Genomic DNA, 26,961 nt, shown 5'->3' on the forward strand with positions numbered 1-26,961 from the left:
GCACCAGCCCTGCTTTGGAGTCTGTGCCTTCCACCCCAGAGCCTTTCCAGTGCCTCTCTTCCCTTCTGATTTTCTCTGGGTCCCTCCTGCTCATACATACAGTCTCCATGCCCAGCCATATGCTATTTAAGTCCCAACCTCCATCTTCTGGTTGACTGTTTAATTTTCTTTTGTTCTTGGCTTTGCGCCAAGGAATTTTTGCTCCGAATAAAAATGGAGAAGAAAGACCCTCTCTTCTCACTTGAGATTTTTTTTTTATATACACGTACAGAGCCTCTTACTCACAGCTGCCCCTTCATCAGAGACTGGCCTCGGCTTTGGGAGCAAGTTCTCCTTGGTTATAAAAGCCACCATGTATTTATGACAGAAGACTGGGGGCATGCAGAGGATTATCAGAATGAAAATAAAAGAAACCATTATCCTACCATCCCAAGAGCCACTGTTGCTACCTCAGGACCTAGGCTGCAGGGTGCTCATGCAGGTGTGCACGCATGCATGTGTGTCTTTTCTTTTTCTACACAGCCTCCCATCAGCAACTTTCCCACTGTTGCTTTAAACAGCCTTCAGAGGAACCGTTTGAACGCATTTGTAGCATTCTGTCTGGAGATGCACTCAATTGAAACGATCCCACTGTTTATGAGACCCATATGGTGTTTTTGTTTTTGTTTGTTTGGTTGGTTTTGGTTTTGTTTTTTTCGAGACAGGGTTTCTCTGTGTAGCCCTGGCTGTCCTGGCACTCACTCTGTAGACCAGGCTGGCCTTGAACTCAGAAATCCACCTGCCTCTGCCTCCCGAGTGCTGGGATTAAAGGCGTGTGCCACCAACGCCCGGCCCATATGGTTTTCATTCCATGTTTGTGGTAAATGGTACCAGAGGAACTTCCTTAACGGCTGGCAATGTGCTGTGCCGAGCAGTGGGGTGATTGCAAATCCAGGAGGTGGCCTGGTTTGCTGGGACAGTGGTTGAGCTAATCGGCGGGCTGTCCCAGAATGATGTCTGGCCAGCGTGAGGTCAATGCTTTTACTGTTGCTGTTATTTCTCCCTGGCAGTGGGATTCTGAGTCAAAGGCCGTGCGCCTTACCTAACAGCTCTCCTCTAGGGTTGCCAGGAGACCCGTTCCTTAGCTGGCATCCTCCATAACACCTCAGAACCCATATGTAGTGTTACCCCCATTCTCGAGGACTATGGTGACTTTATAAGAAGCTGTAGAGAAAGCGCAGTGGGACCAGGGTTCCTGCATCCAGTTTCCCAGCATGGCATCTTATACCCCCCCCCCCAACACACACACACACACAATAACATACCCTAGGCACCAAGAGTGTCATGGTTCACGTAGGGGATTCGGGCTCTCCTCATTCCTGGACCCGATTTGTTCCATACATATCACCTCCCCGTGCCAGGTTCACTTCTCAGCCACTATAACACCCGTCACCTCAGGGCATACCTAGCCTAGAACCCACTGCTTGCTGCCCTCACCCCTCCCATTCCCATCCAAGTACAGAACAAATGTCTGCTCCCCCTGAGATAGGCACTGATGATTGGCTGAAGGACCGATTCCATCCAAGTCCAGCCTCACATGGCATAGTGTGGGTGGCCCCAAAGCAGCCATATGACAGAAAGTCTCACCCAGCATGAATGATAACTTCCCCATAGCTGCTTGGCAGAGCCCCCACCTCAGTTAACCCTCTACCTCCTGTGTACTCTAGTAGCCCCCGTTTACAGCAGGCCCAGCCACAGCACAGGAAGGGGCAGGCTCACCACTGAGGGTCTAATGACCTTCCTGGCTTTCTATAAGTCTTTTTTTTTAATGATACTTGAGGTTGGCCTCTGACTTTAAAAAAAAAAAAAAAGGATTTATTTATCTTATTTTATGTATATGAGTACACTGTGAGCCTTCATGTGGTTGTTGGGAATTGAATTGGGAATTGAATTTTTAGGACCTCTGCTTGCTCCAGTCAACCCTGCTTGATTTGGTTGGCCCTGTTGGCTTCAGCCCAAAGATTTATTTATTATTATACATAAGTACACCGTAGCTGTCTTCAGATGCACCAGAAAAGGGTGTCAGATCTCATTAGGGGTGGTTGTGACCACCATGTGGTTGCTGGGATTTGAACTCAGGACCTCTGGAAGAACAGTCAGTGCTCTTAGCCGCTAAGCCATCTCTCCAGACCTCTATAAGAGTCTTAATAGGCTAGACCTAAAAGGTTCCTTGTGATTACAGCTGCCCTGATTTCAAGGCCCTAAGGCCATGACAGTCTTGGAGAACAATATTCTACAGGACAGGGTATACGGATAACATATGACAGTTGGCCCAGAAAGCACTGGGTTGTTCCCACCAGGAGACCCGCCCTTTACTTTTGTTACCAATTCAGTTGTCATTAGTATTTGCTTTGATCCCTTGGGGCCAGTATGGTTGACTTCTGACCCCATTGCCTCCCGATGCTAGCTTGACACAGAGGCTCAATGAACACCACCATCAAGTTAAGAGAACAAACGGGTAAGACTTTTCAAATGGTTAATCTGAGATTCGAGGGTCTGTGGGTGGGGGTGGGGCTGAGGTAGAGGACCGTGGGAATCGAGCAGCAGGAGAAATGGCTACTGTAGGGTCCCAGCATCCTGAGCTGTCGTCCTCCACAGGAGCTGTGAAGCTGCTGAGGGGGTTGGAGCAGAGACTGAAGAGCTCCTAGCAAGAGAGGTTTACTGGAGATTTGTTACTCTGAGTTCAAAGAGACTTGGTGAAACATTGTTGTTAAAGCAATTGACTGAAAAACTCTACCATCAGGGTTCCGGTAACTATGAGGCATGAAAAGCTGTATGTTTTCCAGCAGCTGACTCCTCAGTGGGACCTGCCCAGCATGGATTTGAAAAAAAAAAAAAAAAGTTTTGAAAGGTAGCAAGGGCTTTCAGTGAAATTCATGTCACCCAGATTCCCACCCAGCCTTGCAGGATGGTGTGTCTTAATGGAGCGTAGCTGGACCACAGAGGAAGTTCCCAGGCACTGCAGCTCCCTGGAGGGTTGGGGGGTGGGAGGAGGCGCTTGCTGTGGAGCTGCTGCTAAGACTTAAGATTGGTTTGGGTTTTCCTTCCCAGCCTGTCAACTCGACCCAAACCTCAGTTGCTGTTTGATTATCGAATTTGCCCCAGAGCCTGGGAGAATTTCCTAACTTTAGTACCACACAGGGCCGTGTTTAGAAACCCAGGTTTTGGTAGTCACTGGCTTAAGGCCAATCTGTGTAAGCCGACCACAGAACTGCTACATGGTGTGGCTAAGGGGAAGGTTTATATATAGGGGGGCGGGGGGAGATGGAGACAGAGACGGAGAGAGAGAGAGAAGAGACACACACACAGAGAGAACGAACATCCAGAAGCATCTGAAAGTGTCCATTAGCAGCGAGACGAAGCAGTAGACTGAACATGTCCTGGGCTATCTTTGAGATAATGAAGAATCGCAGGGGACAGTGAATAAAGTACCAGGAAGAGGAGTGGAGAATAGAACACTAGCAAGACCTTCAGGTAGCAAGAGTAGCAGGCAGGAAAGAAGGCCTGGGAGACTGGTGTGGTGGCTCTGATCTGTATAACTTGCTTGTGCTTGTGAGTTGGGACGGAGGGAACCTGGAGGCTAGCCAGCACCACGTTTCCTCATGCGCTTGTGGGGGCTTTTTCCCATCAGCTCTCCAAACAGCTACTGTGAGCTGCACGCCTTGGAGCCAGCCTGGCTTCCAGAAGTCTCCTTTAGGGTTGATCTCTGTCTAGCACTACTTGGTTAAAAAGGCAACCAAGCGTGCCTTTAATCCCATCACTGGGGAGTTTGAGGCAGGAGGATTACTTTTGAGTTTAAGGTCAGCTTGTTCTGCAGTGTGTTCCAGGCCAACTAGAGCTTACCCTTTGTAGCTTACCCTGCTACAAAAACTGAGGCGGTGACGGGGGTAGGGGGTGGAGATTAGGAATTAAAACCAGTTCTTCATAAACTTTTTAAGAAGTTATATGAATATGTGGATTTTTAGCATTCATTTTACATTTATGCTGCAAAAATCCAAACCTGATCCTTTTACAGGTAGGGCTTACAGGTTAGCTTTGGGCATTACCCCAGCACCTCCTCAGTCAGTACCCATCCCAGAGAAGGCTTGACCTCCAACCCACCCACCATGGGCAAGACACTGAGTCTGATCATAGGTGCTTTGGACCAGGACACAAGTGAAAGTTCCGAGTGGGATCCAGAGGCCCTTCCGGTAGGGTGAGGGCTGGAAGGGTCAGGGTTGGAGTCTGATTTCTGATCCTTGAAATCTAGGCCTATCAAGTCATCCAGTTCCCCTGGTGTGACATGCTGGTTATCTGAGGGACGGTGTCTTAGTTAGGGTTTCTAGTGCTGTGAAGAGTCACTGTGACCACAGCAACTCTTATAAAGGAAAACGTTTAACTGGGACTGGCTTACAATTCGGTGATTTAGTCCATTGTCATCATGGCAGGAAGCATGGTGGCATGCAGGTAGATGTGGTACTGGAGAAAGAGCTGAGAGTTCTACATCTGGGTCAGCAGGAAGAGAGAAAGACACTGAGCCTGGCTTGAGCTTCTGAAACCTCAAAGCCCACCCCCAGTGACACACTTCCTCCAATAAGACCACACCCACTCCAACAAGGCCACACCTCAAGTCTCTTAGGAAAACTTACCTGAAATAGTGTGAAGGCTCCGCACTCCCCCCAACCCTCCCAACCCCCAGCTCAGTCCCATGATGGGACAGGGTCACCAAGAACCAGGGCTAAGGCTCCAGGGGACATATCTAGAGAGTGCTTGTTGGAGGGGGACCCCTTGCCTGGTTACTGTGGCTCTCCAAGTCTTGCTTCTCTAACCTTTTGGAAGAAGGCATACAAAGGGATGTTTATCAGAAAGTCTCTACCAGTGACTCTCAACCTGTGGGTCTTTGACAAACCTCTGCCTCCAAGAATACTTATGTGATGATGATTCATAACAGGAGCTGACTCACAATTATGAAGTACAATGAAAATAACTTTATGATCGGGGGTCACCACAACTTGAGGAACTACATTAAAGGGTCGCAGCATTAGGAAGGTTGAGAACCACTGGCTTCTACCCAGCCAAGCTGACAGTGCCAATGATTGCCAGTTAGCCCAAGCCCTGACCCTCTTCCCCCTTGCTTTCTTATACTCCCAAGAGGCTGTGCAGCCCAAGAATCACTGAGCTGGGCCAAAACATCTATTCAAAGCCACAGGTGCTCCACCATACACAGCTTTGTCCGTCCTTTGCCAGGTCAAGAGTAGCTCCTCCCCAAGGAAGCTGTGGGCCCTGAGGAGATCCACCCACCCCCAGAAAGCCCTCAGGGGGTACACTGTTATCTCACCAAAATACAACCAGGTGCTGCACAATCATGTGGCTGGAAGATACTCTTGTTGCATTTGGCAAATCAGAGACCCTTGGAGACTTGAGTCTCATGGGTAACCGAGATGGTATGATATTCCTCCACACGGTGTTCAGCCAGCCGTGCTTCCATGGGTCATTCCTGGTGTTTTCCTTTGCCTGCTGCTCACTACTTCCCAGAGACACCAGGAGCGCCCTGGTTCTGTTGACCCATTTACAGAATGGTAAACTGAGGGTCCTGTGGCTGCAGCCTTGCTTACAGTTTACAAGAGCATCTAATATGGAGAGGTGATTCAGGCTGGGGATCCAGCCCTGTGCCTATAACCAGGTCCACAGCAGGGGGCTGACTTAAATATAGGCTTAAGTAACCAGGGTCAGTATATACCCTGCCAGGGTATACCCTCAAGGTCAGGTGGCCTGAGATGAAACCTTGACCCTGGCTGGACCCAAGGGAGCGCACACATGCCTGGGTACCTGTTTCTTTGCTCCACTCTTTGGATTGTGCTCAGCTTCTGCCAACTCTGGGCAACACGGAGACTGGGGTGAGGAGGGGCTGCTGGATGCTGCTGCTATGTGACAGTCACAGGTCTCAGCTGAGGTAGAGAAGAACCAATTCACAGTGAGAAGAAGCTCTCTGCTTCCTCGTCATTTGTCTTGTCCAGGTTTTAATATCATGGTGCTGACCATTCAGCCTCATGTAAGACTTTGGGGTGGTTTTTCCATGCTTGCGTATGAGCCCCAGCCCCGGTCTGTCTCCGGAAGCTGGAAGGCAGTATGAAAGCCTGTGGATCTGGCTGCCTTGGTATCTTGTTTAAATCTCAACTTCAATTTCCTTGTGCTGTCTGTTTCTGAGTAAGGAACAAAGGGTCTAGAAAATTACTCAACATGTAGACAGACAGCCCTGTGCCCTTTCTCACAAGGCTGTCTGAGGCTCCCACGGCCACACACTGCAGCCAGCTGGTCTTGGTAGGCAGAGACAGTTGGTCCAGGCTGGCTGTCTCCTGACTCTAGGCATCCCAGCATCCTGTCCTCTGGCTTCTCCCAACTCAGACTCTCCTGGCGTTGGCCCCACTGGAGACTAATTAACACCAAAGAACCTCGACTCTCCTTCACGTGAGAGGACCATGTTTCAAAGGATTTCTGCTCAGTTCCTGTTGGCCTCCAGTTCAAAAAAGACCTCAAAAACGCGATTGTGGCCACGGAACGGACGAATGTTGGGTCGCTGCTTTCTGCTGGAAGCGCCCCACAGGAGTCTTTTCTGCTCATTCCAAGTTTCTATACAGCTTCCCTAGGCTATTTGTCAGAAACGATGTCACGAGGGAGATCTGGTCCCAGAACAAAGCCTGTCTGCTATAGATCCAGCCCAGCTGTTTGCACAGGAACAGCAAGAGTGTCAGGTGCCATGGGGCCTTCTATTTAATTGGCTGGAAGACCTCTCTCTCTCTCTCTCCCTCCCTCCCTCCCTCCCTCCCTCCCTCCCTCCCCCCACCCCACCCCCACCCCCGCCCCCAGGTCTCACTTAGCACAGGCAAGTCACAGACTCAGCCCTGGCTGACCTCAAATTCATGATCCACAAGTCCCAGCCTCGCAGATGCTGGGCTCGTAGGCATATAGCACCATTCCAGGAGAGGAAGTTACCTTCCAACTTTTAAAGGCCTACGATCTCCCGCTATCCTATCTTTGGAGGCACAAGCACAAAGGAAATCCTCTTTCCTTTCTACTTCATCGGCAGACCTTATAAAACTGCGCAAAGACATTTCAAAGAATCGCCAGGACGGGGCAAGGCGCTTGGCCTGAAGAGGGTGTGGCTGTTTCTTTTCACTGAGAAGACCCTGACCTTCTTGGGGTCAGTGCAGGTTACTACCCACCCCACCACCACCCAGAGGAAGTTCAAAGCTTTGACCCGATATGGTAGCCCCTGCGTTTCTGGGCGTAGCCCACTGCTCTGGAAGAACCTCAGCAGATAACCCGGTTGCCATGGAAAAGAAAGACTATTTAATACAAGTTTCTGAATCTGGGGAGGAGGCGGAGATGGCAGTAAAAAAACAGATATTATTTTAAAATGTTTCATTTTGGTTTTAAAAAAAAAACAAACTACCAGTTTGTTTAAAAAAAAATGCTTACAAAGAAACAAAAAGGGCTTCTTTGTAGAGCTAGAAAATCTACACAATAAAATCTTCTTGGGGTTTATTCTGTGCTCTGGAGTGAATTCCTCTGGGCATGGTCCAGAGCCTCACCTTGTTGTTTTTCTGTTTGTTCTATGCATCCTGGACATCCTATGGAGGTGGGCATGGAGGTCTGTCTGGACTGGGCTCTGGGGGGTCTGATGTTTACTGTTCCTGGTGCAGCCTCTGAACTTTTTCAGAATCCCAAAATTTGACAGTAGAACCTTAAACAACATCTGTCACTCAGGCTAGCCGTTTCTTGATGACAGCTGCTGCCTCTGGGCCCATTCTACAGAACTTAAAAAGGCACCAAGAAGCGGGTGAGGCCCAGAGAGATGGCTCAGTAGGTAAATGGGCTTAACTGGCAGCCACGGCACGCATGCATATTCAGAACTAAAAAATGTAAAGTAAAAGCAAAAGAAGTCAGGGAGTTTTCTCCTACTTACAGAAACGAACAAGGCAGAGAGTCCCACAGGGTACCACATGGGCTCTAAGAGGCCTTGGTGTAAGTGGTTCTCAGCTATAGAGAGGATGCAACTTTAGGATCAGTTCTGTAGGTTCTGGGGGGCTGGAGAAGCCCCTTCCATGGGGAGCAAGACCTTTTGTAGAGAGATAGCTGGTCCGCATCTCCACATCCAATATCCTGTAGCCTCTCCCACCCCTCAGAGGCCCCCTCTGTGCCTAGTAAAAACAAAGTATACATTCCTCTGCTCACCCAAATTGTGCACAGCATCCCTGAGCTGGCCCAGGATCCATTGCTTCTCTGACTACAGGCACACTTTGAAGAGCCTCTTACCCTGCCCTCGTTTTTTGGAAGTCTCCCGGGGAAGATGGATCATAAAAAGGGCCTTCATACCCCGCCTCCTTTGCTGCCCCCACCTCTAGCTCATACAAGTGTGAGACATCAAAAACCAAACCGCACAGGCAGAGTGAGCTACAAGAAAGACCCGGTCTGCCTTGATGGCTGAACGGCTAGAACCCCAGGCTGACTCAGGACTCCTGGTTAGCTGTGCCAGAAAATCTGAAACATTAACTGTGGCCTAGGGGGTCCTTGCCAGGATGCTCATGGTAAAATAAATAAATTAATTAATAATAATAATAAATACTGGCACTGGGTAAAAGTATGCTCTGCTGACAGCAGGAACCAAAGATGCTGCCACCATGTGTAGATAGCAGGATGAAGAGAGGGCAGGAGGGCTAAGAAAGAGCATTCGTGGGGCTGGAGCCAGAGACCGGAGTGAGGACACTTAGCCAGGATGCAGCCTGGGAGGAGGCAAGCCCTAGGACGGTCCATGCCCAGCAGAGAGTTGGATCTCCACTGTGGATGACAGGAGCTAGCAGGGCCAGGCAAAGAAAAATGACACTATTCAGGGGTGTGGCAGGGGTAGGATGAGATGAGAACTGAGCCAGGGAGAAAAAAAAAAATGTGAGAGTTAGGGTAGGCCGGAGGGGAGCTGCAATGGCACCCAGAGCTGTGGACATCGGGACAGAGCCATGAATGGTGCAGATCACAACTGTGGTCCATGGTACAGAAACAAAAGGCTGGGATGCGCAAGGCATGAATACAAGAGTCTTTTGTATCATTTTGTATCATTGACCCACATGAGGGAAACCGCCTTTCAGAGTAAGGCCAAGATGGGAGAGGGTCATCTCTTTGCTCTATTTCACTATTTTGAAGTTGAGCAAGAAGCTCCTCGGCTGAAGAGACAGTGCCAGGCATCAAAAATAACAACTGACTTATCAGCTCTGGTCCTTGAATGGTGTTTACTGCAGTGAGCCAGGGGAAATGTCTATGGAATGGAAGTGGGGCTTGGGGGGTACCAGGGATCCCGGCACTCCAAAGCTGGAGACCAGGGATTCATATTATGGTCCACAGTGTAACACTCTCTCAGAAAGGGGCTGGGTGAATTAGCTCAGTGTTCCACCGACTGCTGTCTGTTGATATGGGAGGCCCTGGGTTTGATCCTCAGGATGAGAGAGAAAGGAGAGGAGAGAGGGAGGGAGGGATGGGAAAAAGAAAGCTATGATATAGATAGAGAGAGAGATAATATATATATCAATATTTATTATGTACAAGAAGAAATCAGTGATGATAATAAAATAGGCTACCAGAGGAAAAGAGCTGAGGCTCACATCAGGGCTCTCGTACACACCAGGTGGATGCAAGGCAAGCCCTTGCTGTCCTACAGGGTGGGGACGGGATGCTCTGTAGCATGCAGCCACAGTGCAAACGGTTTACATTTTGCTGTGACAAACAGCAACTCGCAGCTGTTTCTTGTGATTGTGATTTCCCCTTTTTATCTAGTCATTCAGCCCCAGACCCTCATCTCCCAAAGACTAAAAGGCAATCTTTTAAAACGGGGGGGGTGGGGTGGAGGAGGGGGATCAAGAAATTTAAGTGTGCTTCTCCCGTAATTTCTCCATGAGCTGACTGGAGACTAGCTGTGCCGCAGTATCCTGGAAGTTCATTTTCAGTTTTGTGCCGCACACAGCCTGGGTCACTGCAGGCACAAAGAAGCGGGCAAGTGATTTATTTTCACCTAACAAACGAATTGAGCATTTCCACAATCCGTATACACCGACCAAATGAAAAGATGCCCACGTGGCATCCGAGAGCCCACAGCTTAGAAAAGTAACCCTCAGTTTCAAACGGTGAGGGATTGTGTGGAACCCAGCATCTCCATGGAAACCAGTGGGCGCTCTGCTACCTCACTGCCTGTGGATTGTGCTTTTTCACGTATGTACATGTGTGTACACATGTGTTCATGTATGTAGCCGCACATGTGCACACGTACCTGTGGGAAACCAGAGATCAACTTTAGCCGATATTCCCCAGAAGCTGTGTGTCATGTTTGTTGAGGGAGAACCTCTCACTGGCCTGGGTGACCAGCGAGTACATGGGTCATCACGCTTAGGTAGGAAGCACATTACTCCCTGAGCCAGCTCTCCAGCTCAACTTCTGTGTTTTGCAGGTGGTTTTCAGCAAGTACTGCAACTCCAATGACATCATGGACCTGTTCTGTATCGCCACTGGCCTGCCTCGGTGAGTGTCTCCTCGTGTGCTCTGTGATGAGAGTTGGGTTACCCCACAGCAGACCAGACGAGGGTGAAGCCTCAAGTTGAGGTTAGTGGGCAGAAGAAACCCCCAGGCTTCTGCTGTGATGTCTCTCAAATCAGCGAAGCAAACCCCAGCTCCATCCTGGCTTGACCGCAGGGTCCAGCTGCCCCACAGAGCTCCGCGAGAGCTCCATCTTCAGAGCTGGGTTTTCCCAGCCTTCATGCCTTCGCTCACTGTTGAGGAAGGAGGACAGTTGTGTTTAGAGTTGCCCCAGTCACAAATAACTAAGTACCTTTGCTTCCAGGAGTATGGGACACGGGACTCATTTCAGAGATGCACTAAAAGCAGTTGCCTAGCCTACAAAATCTTCAAAAAATCCACCCCAGTTTCTTTCCTAAATCTAGCCGGTATTCACACAGGACTTTTCTAATTAGAGGCTGGGCTTTGGGGGCTGGAGAGATGGCTCAGTGGTAAAGAGCAATGACTGCTCTTCCAGAGGTCCTGAGTTCGATTCCCAGCAACCACATGGTGGCTCACAACCATCCGTAATGAGATCTGATGGCCTCTTCTGGTGTGTCTGAAGACAGCTACGGTGTAGTTATATACTGTATATAAAATAAATAAATCTTTTTTAAAAGAAATTCACAGCTGAGGATCAGAGGGCTTAGTTCTTTTGGCAGAGGTATCAGCTTATCAAAAGCCCCTAGCTGAGAGGCTGAGAGGAGACAGACTTTGACCATTTAAGTCCGTGCTTTATGGGAGAGAGATGGAACAGGCTCAGAAGCCTCGAGGTGAGCAATGGTTCCCATCTCTGGTCTAAAGCTAGTTTTTGTGCACTGCAGCTTCCCAGCATCTCCTAACCCAATAAATTATCCTCACTCCAGTTCCCACTTTAAATTATTTAAAAGTTGACAGGCTCTTAGAATGCACTTGGCCTTTTCACTTGACTTGATAAGGGGGTGGAGGTACATATCTGCAGGACAACCAGCTGCCCCTACCTGCTCTTAACTAAGGTCACCTGAGGCCCATGTGCAACTGGTGGGGGGTGCGGGGAGGAGAGCAGAGCTGACATGAGTGTTTTGCAGGAACACCACCATCTCCCTTTTGACCACAGATGACGCCATGGTCTCCATCGATCCCACCATGCCTGCGAATTCAGAGCGGTAAGCGACTCCTCCTGGGGTGTCTCACTTGTCTCTCATGTGTGCCAGGGAGTCTGCAATTTGGCTTTGTTTACTACTGCTAAGATGTGTGAAGTTTCAGCAGGAGAGGGAAGGAGGCAGATGGGAGGCAGGCGGAGGCTTGGTTCACTCCTGCTGGGGAAACCATCTTCCCTGTGAGAAGGCCATGTGCAGACACAGGGGACTGGGCTAGGAGCACAGCTCCAGTCTGAGGAACCCTTGTGGGAGAACTCAGGTTTCCTAACCTTCAGTGCATAGGAGGTAGGAGGCTGAGGGCAAAAGGTTGAAGGTAGCCAGAGGCTGTGTGTGCCCTTGTGAAAATGGGTAGGACAGCTAGAGCCAGTTATCTGGACCCTTGTGGAGGACATGGGAAGGGCCCTGAAATCAAGGATGTCACTTTACCAGGTGGCCTGGGAAAGCCCCTGCAGTCTCCAGGTCATTTGTGCAGTTCAGCAAAACAGAACTTACAAATGCAGCCTCTGGGACTAGCAGGATGGATCAGTGGGTAAAGCCCTTGCACACAAGCCTAAAGACACAAGTTCAAGCCCAGGACCCACATGAAGATGGAAGGAGAGACCAAATTCTACAAAGTTGTCCGTTGACTTCTGCATATCACACACACACACACACACACACACACACACACACACACACAATCATTTTAAATTTTTTAATAAGTTCTCAGAAGAGTACCGGAGGTAGACAATGAGCCACTGGGGAGATGTGTCCTCAGGATCCTCTGGGAGCTCTCTGCTCCTCCTGACCTCCAATCCACAGGACTCAGAGGAAGTTTGGGGGCTTCTATCAGTCTGGTCATCACAGTTCCTGTGATGAACCCATGGCCAGCTCCGAGCCCACAGGAGAAAGCAGATACCAGGCAGACACACCAACATCCTTGGTTGCTCTGGGTAAGCAATATCTGAGTTCAGGGATGGGGCCAGCTGCGACCTCCAGCTAAGCTCCAGAGTGGTTCCCCACCCATAGGAGAAACATGGACACTCACCCACAAAGAAACTCTGTAACTCCTTCCTGCTTTCAGAAACACAGATCGGTGAGGCCCCAGTGATTACATGCGTGTGTGTGTGTGTGTGTGTGTGTGTGTGTGTGTGTGTGTGTGAGCTTGAGTACATACACACACACATGCACACATGCATGCACACATGCATGCACACACATGTGTGCATGGAAGCACATATGCATGCACATACATGCGCACATAGGTGTGCATACAGGTATGCACACACTTGCGCACGTGTGCACATACAGGCACACACTCATATATACACACATGTGCTTTCAGAAACACAGATCAAAGAGGCCCCGGTGATTATGGCTGACATACTTTTTGTCTTGAACATGGCTGCTACTGGTCCTAACAGCCCTCAGCCTTGGCCAGATCTCCACACTAGGCATAATTGGTTCCTTCATCTTACCCTCAGGAGTCAGTGTTCCAGTCAGACCCACTGGCCCTCACTCTGATCCAAACTCCGACAAGGCTCGTGGCTCATTGGCTCCCCAAAGACTCCAGTGACAGTCACATGCGACATGTGTGACATGTGTGTCATCTCCAGCCTACCTGACCCAGAACTCCATCAAGACAAAGGGACTGAGGGGCCCCTCTTCTCAACACCCAGACTCCTAAAGTGGCCATGATGAGGGTGGGATTTCTCTATGCCCTGTCTGTGTAAGCAAGGTTTCAGTCCCACAAAGCCATGTGGGTTTTGCTGAATTCAGTTATAACAGATGTAACAATTCAACTAGCAGAGATAATCAAACTGTACAGGGAACAGAGAACAAGTGTCTATGTGACCCCAGGGCCTCCTGAACAAAAAACCACAATAACACACATACATGTGTATGTGAGCATGAGTGCATACACATGCACACATACTCACACACATATGCACATACACGCACACATGTGTGCATGCATGCACACATACATGCACACACATACACATGCATGTACACACAGACACACATGTGCATCAAAACATTCACAAGAGTGCACATACATGTGCATACACACACGGATACGCACATGCACACATGCATGTACGCACACATGTGCATTGAAACACACTTGAGAGCACACATGCATGAATGCATGCACATGCACACATGCCCAAAGGTCCATAATGAGCACCGCATCATTTGTGGCATGCTGAAAACTACCTCTCAGATGCAGACAAGATGGTAATGCATGAGGTTGGATGGGTGTCTGGTGCTGCTGTGTGCTGGGGTTACAGACAGAGGTGTGGATACAGAGACAGAGCTAGCTACACAGAAGGCTGAGTGAGGCAGGAACACGAACAACACATTTGTGGGCTCAGACCTAACCTAGGTCTGGTTGTGGCCACATACAGTGGGTAGGTAGAGGTGAGGCGCCCTTGTGGACACATGGAAGATAGGGAGGTAGCAGATATAGGCATGGTGGACCACACTTGCCCAAGGTGTGAGATTCCTGTCTTCAGGGTCTCCGTGTCCTTCCTCATGTCCACCTCCCTCCTCTCTTCCCCCTTCTCAGTATCTCGTCCTGAGCTTGTGTGGTGGGAAGGGGTTGTCACCTCCATGCTGAAGGCCCATGTGTGTCAGGGCATATGGGTCAGGACATGTCTGGCCTGGAGATTCCCAATCCCAGTCTTCACAGGGGGTCCTTGCTTGAGGCATGCCTGTCTGTCATGAAGACATGTATCCACCTGCCCACACTAGTAGCTCGGTATAAACCAGGTCAGCTGAACAGTGGCCCCTGCTGTACATTAAAACTGGCAAGCTCTTTTAAAGGGGTCTGGTTTACCCAGAAGCCCCTCTAACAGTTATTAACCCAGGTCTTTGTGAAGCTTTGTAAAGGGTTCTAGAGTGCAGACCCTGGGGTAGCACCCACGGGCTAAAGGGAACCCCTGAAACTCCACTGGACTTAGATGTGGCCCTCTGAGCCAGGCTGCTACCATTCTCAGAGGGCACAGTACAGGCAGGATATACTCCTCCATCTGTGTGACCCCCGCCTAACTTCCCCACAAACACAGACCCACCCCTAACCACACCCACGCCCAACCACGGTTGCAGGTGGTCACATACCTGCATGCCTGATCACTTGTGCTTATGTTTTTAACTTTCCCCACCTCTGAAGAGCACTGCGTTCTTTGGCTTGGACATGGTCACCTACTCCCCTCCCCTGCCCCCACCCCGTTCCAGCCTCCCACTGGTGGAAGGGACTTGGCTATAGATGGCAACCCTCATTCACACACTTGGAGCTGTTTCCTGTCCTCTGGATGGATTTTTCCATGACTCCCGAGTCTCCAAGGTTTCTGGCTAGCCACCTCCATCCTGGCCGGAGGCGTAACTGTCTCCATCTCTCCCGGCTTCTTGCTTTCTGGGCTGTTTCTCTGCATCTGTTTCAAACCTTACGTCACATCTGTGAGATGGAAGGCCAGTTGGTTGGAGCTGGCAAGACCTGATTAGTGGCCTGTTCCTCAGGACTGATAACTGAGAACAGACATATCAGAGCGTGGCCAGATGGAGCTACAGTTTTGCTCATAAAGGGCCTTACCCCATCTGGCTCCTTTCTCTGACCAAAGAATGTTCTAGGTCTAGTCATGTTCAGCTCTCGGATATGTCTCTTGGACCCTGCCCTTACTGCCTTTCTGGGGAAGGAGAACAGATGCTTAGATGGTATGAGGAGAGTGAGGCCATATGGTGTAGCATACGGAGAGAGGAGAGGGCCAAAATTGACACCGTGCATTTCTGACATAACACAAACACATCTTGGGTTTCCGATTTTAGCCAAGTTGTGAGATGCACAGCTTTCTGCTGGGTAAAGCAAACAGGCGCCAGTGAGGAGGGTTATACAGCCATCCCTCCGCTCAGTGCACATGCCTCTCAGATAGATGCCCAGCTGGCGCCAGGCTGCTGCGTCCCAGGGCATCATAAGGAAAGCCAGTACCCAGGCAGTTAAGATTGCAGAACAGACACGCAATGAAAGTCCAAGGTCGTTTATCAGCTCCAAAGGGGGAAAGGTTTATGTCACTTACATTATATTAACAGTGTCCAGGAAGAGAGTAAGGAAGCTGTAACTCAATTTAGATGGAGCCAAGAGTTTATTCAATCCTGGAAGACATGTCACTGGCTCTGCAGAATTGAGCTTCAAGGCTTTGGAAACCAGGAGTCAAGACAAAGCAAGAGGTATCTAGATGTAGCCAGGAAGCTTTGTCTGTGGTCTGAGGGTCTTGCGATCTCTGTCCAAACCCCCCTTATCTCTGGCTGGTGGCATCTGCTCGCTGGTTACATTCAGGCCAAAGCGCCATGAGATGATGAACGAACGGGTCACCCATCCCAAAGACAGACACCGTAACAGTAGGTCTGTCCCTTCAGAAACCCACACTTGAACATAGGAGATCATTGCTCATAACAGGAACATTTCAGCCTTGTTCACTGCCAACTCCTACCACAGTGGGCTCTTAGAACATCCTGCCATCCAGAGAGCCCAAGTCTTCTGCACAGCTTCAAACAGGATGGCAAATAACGAATGGGGTGTGGTTTGGGCAGGGTCAGCAGCTCCAGTACAGAGTAGTGTACAGAGACAAGGGGGAGCCAGTTTGCACTGCTTTGGGGGTAGAACTGGGCAAGAATGTCAGAGTCTTCAGGTTCCACCTGATGATGCATCTCTGGTTCTTAATTATATCGACAATAGAAATTTGCTTCCTTATAATCCAATGTGAACACTATGAAGGAACTTCAGGTCATTGATATCATTTTTTAAAATGAGAAGCATCCGAATGAGAGAACTCAGAACAGCAAGGTTGCAGGGAAGGGGTGTCTGTTGGGGTGCAGCTCAGTGGCAGAGCATGAGCTTGTGCTGTGCAGGGCCTGGGGTTCCACCTCCAGCACCTCAAGATAAAAAGAAAACAAATCAGCTGGCCTGATTGAAATGCCCCCTAGGGAGTGCTTATCGGTGGCAGCAGCCAGAGCCTCTGGCAGCCACTCATTGTGACACTCTCTTCTCTTACAGCACTCCCTACAAGGTGAGACCTGTGGCTGTGAAGCAAGTGTCTGGTAAGGCCCTGTTATCACCTTTTAAGTAAGGAGAGAGAAAGAGAGAGAGAGAGAGAGTTCCAACCTCCCCTCCCCTCCCTTTTCCCTGTGTGATGTAATGCGCATTGATTAGGTGTTTGAATCTGCTACCACTGTGGAGTCTGACACTGTTCACATCCAGATAGCCCCTCTGAGTTCCCACCCCAACATGTTCATTTTACCTCATTCTACCTGGGTTCCCAGGCCCATACCCATCTCCATTCCTATGAGCTACAAAGTTAGGTCTCCACCCCATAAGGTTTCCCAGGGTGCTTCAGCCAGGCATGGGATTTTTACAGAATCCCATTTCCTTTAGGATTTTTTTTTAATCATTTCTATTTGTATGTGATTTATGCACAATAAGATGCTCCCGCTCAAGCGTGCTGGCACCTGGATGCATCCTGGAGCATCTGCGTGTCACCATCGGTGAAGTCAAGGTTCTGTGCATATTTATTCTCTTGTGTCCCTTGCTCAGCTGCCTCTGTCCACAGCTGGCTCACTTTTGGAGACCGTCCAGTAGTCTCTGTTTCCCAGAGTTTGTGTGAGGCGTTAGGGAGGAGGGGTATACATGTTTTTCATTCCTGATTATGTGCATACGTAGGGAGCCCAGACTTGAACCTCCAGTCGATGTCCTTCCTTGTGAACCAGCTCCTCATGAGTTCCGTCTTGCTTCTTGAGACAGGGTCTCTTGTTGTCCTGGGTCTCGCTGACTAGGCTAGGATGGCTGGCCTGTGAATCCCAGGGATTCTCTTGTCTCTGCCTATCCAGCCCTGGATACCGTGTGTGTGTGTGTGTGTGTGTGTGTGTGTGTGTGTGTGTACCTTACCAACTGTGCCAATCTCCCCAACCCCCTTTCCAGAGTTTCATGCAGAAAAAAATGACCCAGGAAGTGAGTTTGCATGAGGCTTCTTAGATCCGTCGGTGTCGCGAGCACCAGCCACTGTGCCTGGTAGTTGCTAAGGGTCATCCTGATGTTTTTTCTTCATTTCCGGGTGACCTTGGGGTCGGTTTTTTAATGAGTCAAGCTGCTATGGATTAAAGAGTGGGGGGTGGGGGTGGGGCTCGAGTGGGGCTGTGGGGTCCTGGGGTCAAGTATAAGTTTAGCTCCATCCAAGCCTGCTGCTTCCTTTTTCTGGCATCTCTGTTGCAGCTGCTCCTTTATTGGAGCTCTGGAACTGTCAGTCCCTCTGATGGCTGCAGATGTGGAGTGTGCCGCGGTTTCCATTTGTGCATTTTTTTTTTTTACTTTAGTTTGTGATTCCCTAATGATGACCGACCATGAGTGTCTTTGAAGTATCTGTTTTATTTTTATTTTATGACATCTCTGGCCAGCTCCTCAGTAGCTCTCGGTGGCCACTCCCGCACTTACCGGGTTGTGAGGCTTCTTGATGTAAGGAAGAGTCACGCTTAGTGTCTAGCCTGTTGACTTGACACTCTGACTCTGGCAGCTGAGGGAGAAGGGGTTCATCTTGGCTCACAGTTCAAGGCTGCACCGTCCATCCTGGTGAGGAAATCAAGGCGGCAGGAGCTTAAAGTTGGTCACATGGCACGTATAAGGTCCTGGGTTAAATTCCTACCACTGCAAAAATGTGTGCCCATATACATATACACGTATATATATTCATATAATACATCATATGCATCGTATACATATGAATCATATACATCATATACACATATATATCATATACATATACTACATATACATATGGCTTTTGTGCTGGAAAAGTCAATCCTGATACATACTCAAGGAATGGGGTTTTGTGTAACTCTGGAGCCAAGCCATACTGGAGTTGGGTTCTGACCCGCTAATAGGAGCTAGAGCATAGCCTAAGCGGGGCCTTTGGGAAGTAAGAGCTGAGCTCCCGGAGGGCAGATGGAGGGCAGGTGGAGGGCAGGTGGAGGGCAGGTGGAGGGCAGGTGGAGGGCAGGTGCAGAGGGCAGGTACGGAGGGCACACTCAAGCAGCTGGTCCAGGGCTGCTGAAGCTCCTCCCACAGCTGGGGTCCTGGGAGTTACCGAGGACTTTGAGAAACAGACAGCGCTGCAGAGGACCAAGGCTCCTCTTGTGTGCACATCCTAGCTTCAGGATGGTGGAGTGAACGCAGAGTGAAGGATGACTCTTCTCAGTGGGTCAGGGTGGGACAGAACCAGAAAGCACCTGCCTCACGCCATCAGCGCAAGCACCCTTTAAGTGAGGGAAGAGCCTGGGAGGGTGGCTTCTCTGAGAACGGCAGCAGAGTGAGTGTGGCCAACAACAATAAACTTCTGCTCAACAGAAAAGGCCGAGAGGTGGCAGTGCACACCTTTGATCCCAGCACTTGGGAGGCAGAGACAGGCAGGTCTCTGTGAGTTCAAGGCCAGCCTGGTCTTACAGAGTGGGTTCTAGGACAGCCAGAGCTACATAGAGAACAACAACAAAAAGACAGGTCTCTGCTCTTGGGTACAGAAGCAACCAACCAGGGCCAGGTCTGGGTCCGCTCTGCCCTCCACATCAACCTGGCTGTGCCAATGTGAACTCTGCAATGAGAAAGAACTGTTTTCAAAGGTAGTGTCTGTCCCCTACCCCCAGAGATGTCAGCACCTCCCTCACAAATCTCCTCAATCATGTTCCTAGTCAGCCTAAAAGGCTCTGGGTGCCAGGGCACCCTTTCTTCCAGTGTACCCGTATGAGGGCAAAGTTGGTGTCCCAGAGATGGCTGGCACCTAAGGGCAGAAAAGGGATTCTGCCAACCCTTGGAGCAGATTCTCAGGCATTCTTGATTTTTCTATTTTCCCAACACAACTTCCACTCTCACTTCTACCCCCACCCCCAGCCCAGCCCCACCCTACCTTTGTAATTAATCCACTCAGACATCCTTGAGGTCAAGGCCTGTCAGCCGCTCCATTGGCCTCTCAACAAACGGGCCACACCCACCACAGTTTAAGAACAAAGAAGAGGAAGTGGAATTCTTCTTCTAAAGCTGGCCACCAGCAGTCTGGCCTCTACCTGCCCTTCCCAGGGGGTTCTCCTCCTGCCAAGTGTCAAAGGATGCCCCCACCAGACCTAGGGGTTGTGCCTTGCAAAAACCATCAGGCTCTGCCGTTTGATACTTAAACACCCAGGAGACACCCAGAGAAGAGCATCCTCAAGAGCTAGCGTGGCTTCAGAAGAGAGGGCAGGCCAGGCTTGGCCACCGGATTGTACAGAGTTCTACTGCTCTTGCTGGGTTTAGCCAGGGAAGACTGACAGACTTCTGTCTGCAGATGTGACAACCTCTGTGAATGTGGAAGTCTGTGTTTGCCTTGCTGCTCAGGAGGCTGGAAAGGAGACAGCCTGAGCCTGAGATTTCAAGATGAGGCTGGGCTACACAGACCTTCCAAAACTTAAGAAAGGAAGGCAGCAGAAGGGAGTGTGTGTGGGGGGGGGGGGAATTCTTTTCCCTAGTACTGGGAGACAGTCCCTGCTTCTAGATTGCTTCTCCTTTTATGAGGGAAATAAAGTCACAAGCTGTGACAGAAGCCATCAGACAGGCCTTTTTATGTCAATGGTGTCCGTAGTCCATCATTTTTATTTTAAGTAGCTCAAATTAAGGCGTTTCTCAATGGCAATATATACCATTGTGGTTGACAGCCCACTGCAGCATGCCTGCCTGAGAGAAACAAAGATGTCCGAATACTTGCCACAGTCCTGAGCCCTCAGACCCATATAGGACTAAGTGTGATCCTATGAAAGACGCAAGCTTACCCTGATCTGAGCTGCCCTCAGGTGAAGGCCAAAGCAGAGGCTGCCACGCTGCACAGTAGCCGCAGGGAAACAGACTCCTGTTTCACTTCTTGCCCAAAGCAAGATGCAAAGCAAAATGTGTGGAGATGATGGGACCTGTAGTGTCCCTGTGGTCCCTGGAAGAGCTGGGTGCCTGTGGTTTTCTCAGGACACAGCGGCTGTTGACTACTGAGTCACACTCAACCTGGGGATGGGCATCTTCAGTTTCGGAACCCTGCAGAGAGCTTGCAGGTTCTGTATGACCGCCATTCCCCCAGCCTTCCCCTAGAGTCTAGGTCAGGCCTGTGCAGCCACACTCTGCCAGTTTGGTATCCATCCGGTTGAGGCAGGTCCTGTGTAGTCCTTTACATCAACATATGCCATCAGCACCACTGGGTAAGGCTAGGATGCTCTGCCTCTAGGCTACAGTGCAGGGGAGGTCCAAGGCCTTGTTTACAACAGCTTTCTTGGCACCACTGCTGTTTCCAAAGGACAGAGGGCAGGGTACAAGTGGCAAGTGGCCAGTGATATACAGTGCTCAGAATTCCTGCTGGGGACAGGCACACCACCTCCCCCTTCCTTGTGGAGATAGAGGCAGCCTTTGCTGGAGATCTAGGAAAGACCAGGTCAAAGGAGCCGTGTGTCCTTGAGGATGAAACTGCACCCTGCACATGCTCCCACACGCTGTGTGCCTAGTGTCTCAGTGACTACAACAGAGGCATCCAAGGCCAGAAGGTACCCCTGAGAGAGCTTCAGGAATGTCTATGGTGCCACCACAGAACTCCAGGCCCTGCCACATGGAGCATTCTGCCAGGTCCCCTTGGACTAGAGAAAGCAGTCCTGTCAGCCTGACGTGCATGCTTATCTTAGAAGACAGAGGATGAGGTCCACCCCTTGGAGAATTTGCATTCAGCTTCCCTGTTTGCTCAGACATCATTTGCATGATGCTACACCCAAGGTTCAGCCTGTGGTGGAACAGGTTGTCTGCTTGTATTTCATTGTGTATCTATCCTGTTTATCCTTAAATGTTTCCATCACCCATGGAAGCTGGCACCTGAGGGCCCTGAGTCTTCCTTTCCTACCCCTCCCCTCCCCTCCCCTCCCCTCCCAGGCTTTGGCAGCCTCTAGCCTGCATAATCTATAGGTCTGCCTAGTCCCCATGTTTCAGATATGCCACTGTGGCATTTGGGGATACATCTTGGGGGCCACACATTCTGTGTGGTACAAAGTTGCTATACCATTCAATCTAGGGGTAACTGATGGTGCCTCATATGGGTGGGCCACATTTTGACCCCCATTCATCAGGGGACACACCTGAGGCTTGTAGCTATTGTTTGCAATACTGCTCTGAATTTTCCTGTGTATTTTTGGGTGGATGTTACATTCATCCAACATTGTTACTGTTTCAAGATACACGGGAAGTTGAATAAGCCCATCATTCTTTATAGAAATCCAATAGACATGAGGGGAAGGGACTGAAGGTTCCCAGCAAAGCATAGGACTCCAGCCTCACCTGGCCTTAATGTCTCCATATCTCCATGGGCAGTTCTGAAACCCACCAACCACATCCTTCTCCATCCCTGTGTCCCCTCTGCCTGAGGACTTCCTCTGATCAGGGAAGACCCGGAGTACTAGATAGCCAGTGCTCTAGACATCTTTTCCAAGAGGACAGTCTCCTGATATCACCAATGCAGGAGCCCAAAGTACCAATCTCCATACATCCACAGTGGTCACTTCCTCATGCACGTGTCTCTGTTTCCCCTCCTTTGGAAGACTTTCTGCATAACCTCCCTAAATGATCTGCAGATCCCTTTTGTGGGAGCCCAGACTTAGAGCTTTGAACTTGAAAATAGGAATCCAAGAATAAAGGGCCCATCTGAAGCTGCATTCATCCGCCAGCTGCGTGAAGTGGCCTTAGGAAAACTATCTCACCCCATGTTCTTCCATTTCCTGTGCAGAATAGAAATTAAAATAGACACCTCCCCAGGGTTCTTTAGAGGGTAAGTGATGTAATTTATGCAGAATGCCTATTGAGGGCTGGCCACTTAGCAATGCTCAGCAAACGGTAGCTATCTTTTAACCTCCCAGGCAAACCACTGGGCAAAAGCTTGTCTCAACAAAACTGCAGGATTTCAATGGAGCAGGGACGAGATCCCTCAGGGCCAAACCTGGAGTGTGGACTCTGGTTTTGCTCGGAAGCCAAGTCCCTGCTCTGAATTTGGACGCAGATGTGTTACTTGTGAGCAACAATAATGTTTCTTAATAATGTTTTCTATATTTAGTGCCATTTCAGCCCAAAGCACGAAGGCTTTTTGGCTTCATAGACACATCCTTAATCATCCTTGCCTGCATTATTTTCTAAAAACAAAGAGGATGCAGCATATAAAATGCAACATATAACTGTTCCTGGAGTTGCTTGCTCGTGATTCTCCTCCAGGGCGGTCAAGCCAGCCAGGGCGGCAGCAGGCCACAGCCAGAAATGTGGGTGGCAAGCAGTGGCGGTCCTGACTGCAGGGTTCCTTTTGGATAAGAACAGCTCTGGCATTGACTACTACTAGTGCTTCAGGGCCATGCATGGTTCAGCTCCCCTCTGTACTGAGATATCCCTGAGTTCTAGCAGAACACAGCATTCAGCCAGATCTAACCTGAATGCACAGTTCCACAGGGTACCAAGCGAGGAATTCGATAAAGGCTAGCTAGCCATCACGCAGTCAAGACAGATATTTCCACCAACCTTGAAAGCTTCCCCAAACACACTCCATAAGAAGCCACCATCTCTGCCTGTTTCAGCAGCTTGCATTGCCAGCTCTCAAGGGCCACTAGTGCAGAGACCTATTGTGCTTCACCCACCTTGTTGTCTGGACTCTCTAGTTCAGTGCCACAGGCCTTTGCCCACTTCTAGGCTGCTCAGCATGCTTATCTCTAAGTCCCTATGGGTAGACATGGGGGATCACTTCTAATGTGGGGTTCAGCTGCTTTGATCGCTGTGAAGGCCTTACTGTGGGCGTGCTTGTGGACATTGCTTCATGGTTGCTGCCTGGCAGCAAGAATGTGCCTTATATGTGTGTTAACCCTCCCATATGCCTGGAAATGAAACCAGGCTCTCCTGGCATTGAGATGATCTCAAGAAGTCCTTTGAGAAAGGGGAAACTGAGGCAGAGAAGGACTGTGGGCTCCTGAGGAAGTAGGTGACTGCTGTAGGCAGATGCAGCATTCATTGTCACAGTGCCTGAGTCTTTCACAACTACCCAGTACCAGCTGAGTATGAGATCCAGTAGGTATGAGATCCGCTGTATCTAGTGTAGGTTCACTTGCATTTCCCAGGCTGTCGGGCAGGTGTTTTATATATGTACTGGCCATTTGAATATCTTAACTTAGCAAACTGTTCTAAGCTTTTTGGCCACTTTCTAAACTGGCTGGTGTTGTTTTATGATGGCTCACTGTAGGAAACTATAATCCGGGTGGTTTTCTTCTATCACACATAGCTGTGTTTTCTCCGGTCCCCGGCTTGTATTTTTCCATCCCCACCACCACCACTCACGCCCTGCCCCCAACCTTTTCCATGCTCAGAAATGAGGTCATGGGGGGGTGTGAGTGAATTTGACGACTGGTGAATTGGAAATAACACCTTTTCTTTGCCATTTTAGTGCTTCCCTTGTCTTCTCTCAGATTCAGCTTTTGTCTTAAAGCTGTGATCCATCTCAGATCAATTTACAGAGAGGTCACCATGCAGCCTTCTCTCTAAATACACACGCGCTGTGACAGCCAGACCTGCTGAGAGCATGCCTGCTCGGGACACACTTGCACTTTCACGGAAACAGACTGCCAATCCACACAGCTCCTTCTAGCCTTTCAGTGACTGCTCTGTCAGTCCTTCTGTCTGCTCTGATTGTTTCTTAGATCATGGACAGCTGCTTTAAGACTCAGGTGTGGTAGCCTGGAGAAAAATACCTCCTTGTGTGAGGGAACTGGTGGGTCCTGCTGGGAATGGTTAGACCACTGGAGAAACAAGCCCAGTCCCTTCCCCCTTGCAACTATAAGGTAATTTACAGTCCTGCCCCATGCATGCTACCTTGCCCCTTGGTATGATGACAAGGCCAGGCTAACTCATGAGGTGGGGACTTCCTACCACTGCCTGAAAACCTGCAAACTAAAGACCTTTCTTTGTCTCTGAGGACCGCTGCTCCCTCCAGGCCCTTCATGGTGATTGACAGCTGTCTCTCTTAATGCAGCCCCTCTCTGTTTTAGAAGGAAGTCTCTCTCTTCCCCCTCAAAGCCCATCCTGCTGCCTCTGCTCTCCCCATGGCTCTCTACCCGCCACCTTCCTATGAAAACTATAAGTTTTTCGAGACAGGGTTTCTCTGTGTAGCCCTGGCTGTCCTGGCACTCTGTAGACCAGGCTGGCCTCGAACTCAGAAATCCGCCTGCCTCTGCCTCCCGAGTGCTGGGATTAAAGGCGTGCGCCACCACGCCCGGCTGATTTCTTTTTTTTTTCTTTTTTTTTTATTTATTTATTTATTATATGTAAAGTACACTGTAGCTGTCTTCAGACACTCCAGAAGAGGGCGCCAGATCTCGTTACGGATGGTTGTGAGCCACCATGTGGTTGCTGGGATTTGAACTTTGGACCTTCGGAAGAGCAGTCGGGTGCTCTTACCCACTGAGCCATTGATTTCTATGTTCCGTCTGGGCTTCTCTTAGCTCCAATTGGCCAGCCCACATGGCCACAGTTTTTTGTCTGTTTGTTTGTTTGTTTTTGTTTTTGTTTTCTTTGATGGCTCAGCTAATCTGTGGCTTCTCCTCTCCCATACATTCTTCTGTTTCACGGTGGCTTCTCTCTTCTTCTCCCAAACCCACCATACCTTAACCCTACTCAGCTTCTCTCTGCCCCGCTATTGGCTGTCAGCATCTTTTTTCACCAATCACAATTAACTGGGGGCGGGGTCACTCAACATCAATATCTCGACTCTGAGGTGCCAGTCCTTTTTTGTTTGTTTGTTTGTTTTGTTTTGTTTTGTTTTGTTTTGTTTTTCGAGACAGGGTTTCTGTGTATAGTCCTGGTGGTCCTAGAACTCACTCTATAGACCAGGCTGTCCTCGAACTCAGAAATTCACCTGCCTCTGCCTCCCAAGTGCTGGGATTAAAGGTGTGCACCACCACGCCCGGCTTGGGGTGCCATTCTTGAGAACCCCAAATTAGCAATAGAATACCAACAGCATTAGGCCAACCCATTAGGCAGCTCCTTTCCCATCAGCCACCCTGGTTCCCAGCATCAGAATTAAACGAACTACATAGTGTGGGCAAGGAGAACCCCATACATACATGTTTTTCTTTTTGGGTTGATTTTAAGTAACTTGATTGTTTTCTCCATTGTCAGTTTCAAAAGAAATGTAAGAACATATCTACAACATTGTGAGCACTTTCAACGTATTGATGGATTTAGAGTACCTTGATGTCACTCCTATATTGAGGCTTCCCACCCAAGTCTCACCTAACAGCTCAGCCAATGTTTCGAGACAGGCATTTTGGATTATCTTTTTAAAAGATTTATTCCCAAATATTTTCTGTTCCCTGGACTATAAATGAGGTTGTTTGTTTGTTTGTTTGTTTGTTTTAGATTTCTAACTGGCTGCACATCTAATCAGAATGTTTGTATGTTGACATTGTCTTGTGAACACTGCTTGAGTGTTTTGTAATAAAAGTCTAGAATTTGCCATGCGGACGGACAATCATGTGTTGGAAGATCCAATTTTAGTTCCTATATACTAACCAGTTTGACCTCTTAGAATCCATCATGTTGGGGCTGGAGGGACAGCTCAGTTGTTGAGAGCACTGGCTGCTCTTCCAGGAGACCTGGGTACAATTCCCAGCACCTACCTGGCACCTTGCAACTGCCTGCAACTCCAGAACCAGAGGATTTGCTCCCTCTTGTGGCCTCCAGAGGTACTGCATGCACTGGGTGCATAAATAGTGAACAGCTATTGGCTGGATGGATGTGGATGGTGTCTGTCTGAGGGTTTCACTTTGTAGCCCTTCATTGCCTTGAATTTGCTTTGTAGACAAGACTGTCTTTGAACACACATGTTACACATCTACTGACGAGGCTAGGGTTGACTTTGTCAGTACAAAGGAAACTCCATTCCCCTGTGTTTTGGCAGTTAGACAAAAGCCAGCATACATCAGGAATTTGTAAAGCCGGTTCCCCTCTACCAAAGGAGCCCTTTCCCTTATCACTGGCAGAAGGGACAAATGACTACCTGTGGCGCCTGTTAAATACCAGAGCTGGGTCCAGGCTCCCTCAGTATCACAAGCACCTGTTACACATTTCAGAGTCCACACTAGCATCCTGGCTCTTCTCAGCTCCTCATAC

At 49.4% G+C, this 26,961-nt stretch overlaps 1 protein-coding gene across 2 annotated transcripts in view; it reads left to right on the plus strand.

The window, feature by feature from the left end:
- Window positions 1-26,961, plus strand: part of Pde9a (phosphodiesterase 9A) — an 89,102-nt gene that overhangs the window by 16,500 nt on the left and 45,641 nt on the right. For both annotated transcript variants that reach the window (XM_021149321.1, XM_021149322.1), the window contains exons 2-4: window positions 10,511-10,581; window positions 11,682-11,759; window positions 16,786-16,829. In XM_021149321.1, coding sequence (XP_021004980.1) covers window positions 10,511-10,581; window positions 11,682-11,759; window positions 16,786-16,829 — 193 coding nt within the window. The remainder of the gene's footprint in view (window positions 1-10,510; window positions 10,582-11,681; window positions 11,760-16,785; window positions 16,830-26,961) is intronic.

The sequence above is a fragment of the Mus caroli genome, chromosome 17 (genome assembly GCF_900094665.2).
Source record: "Mus caroli chromosome 17, CAROLI_EIJ_v1.1, whole genome shotgun sequence".
Lineage (NCBI taxonomy): Eukaryota > Metazoa > Chordata > Mammalia > Rodentia > Muridae > Mus > Mus caroli.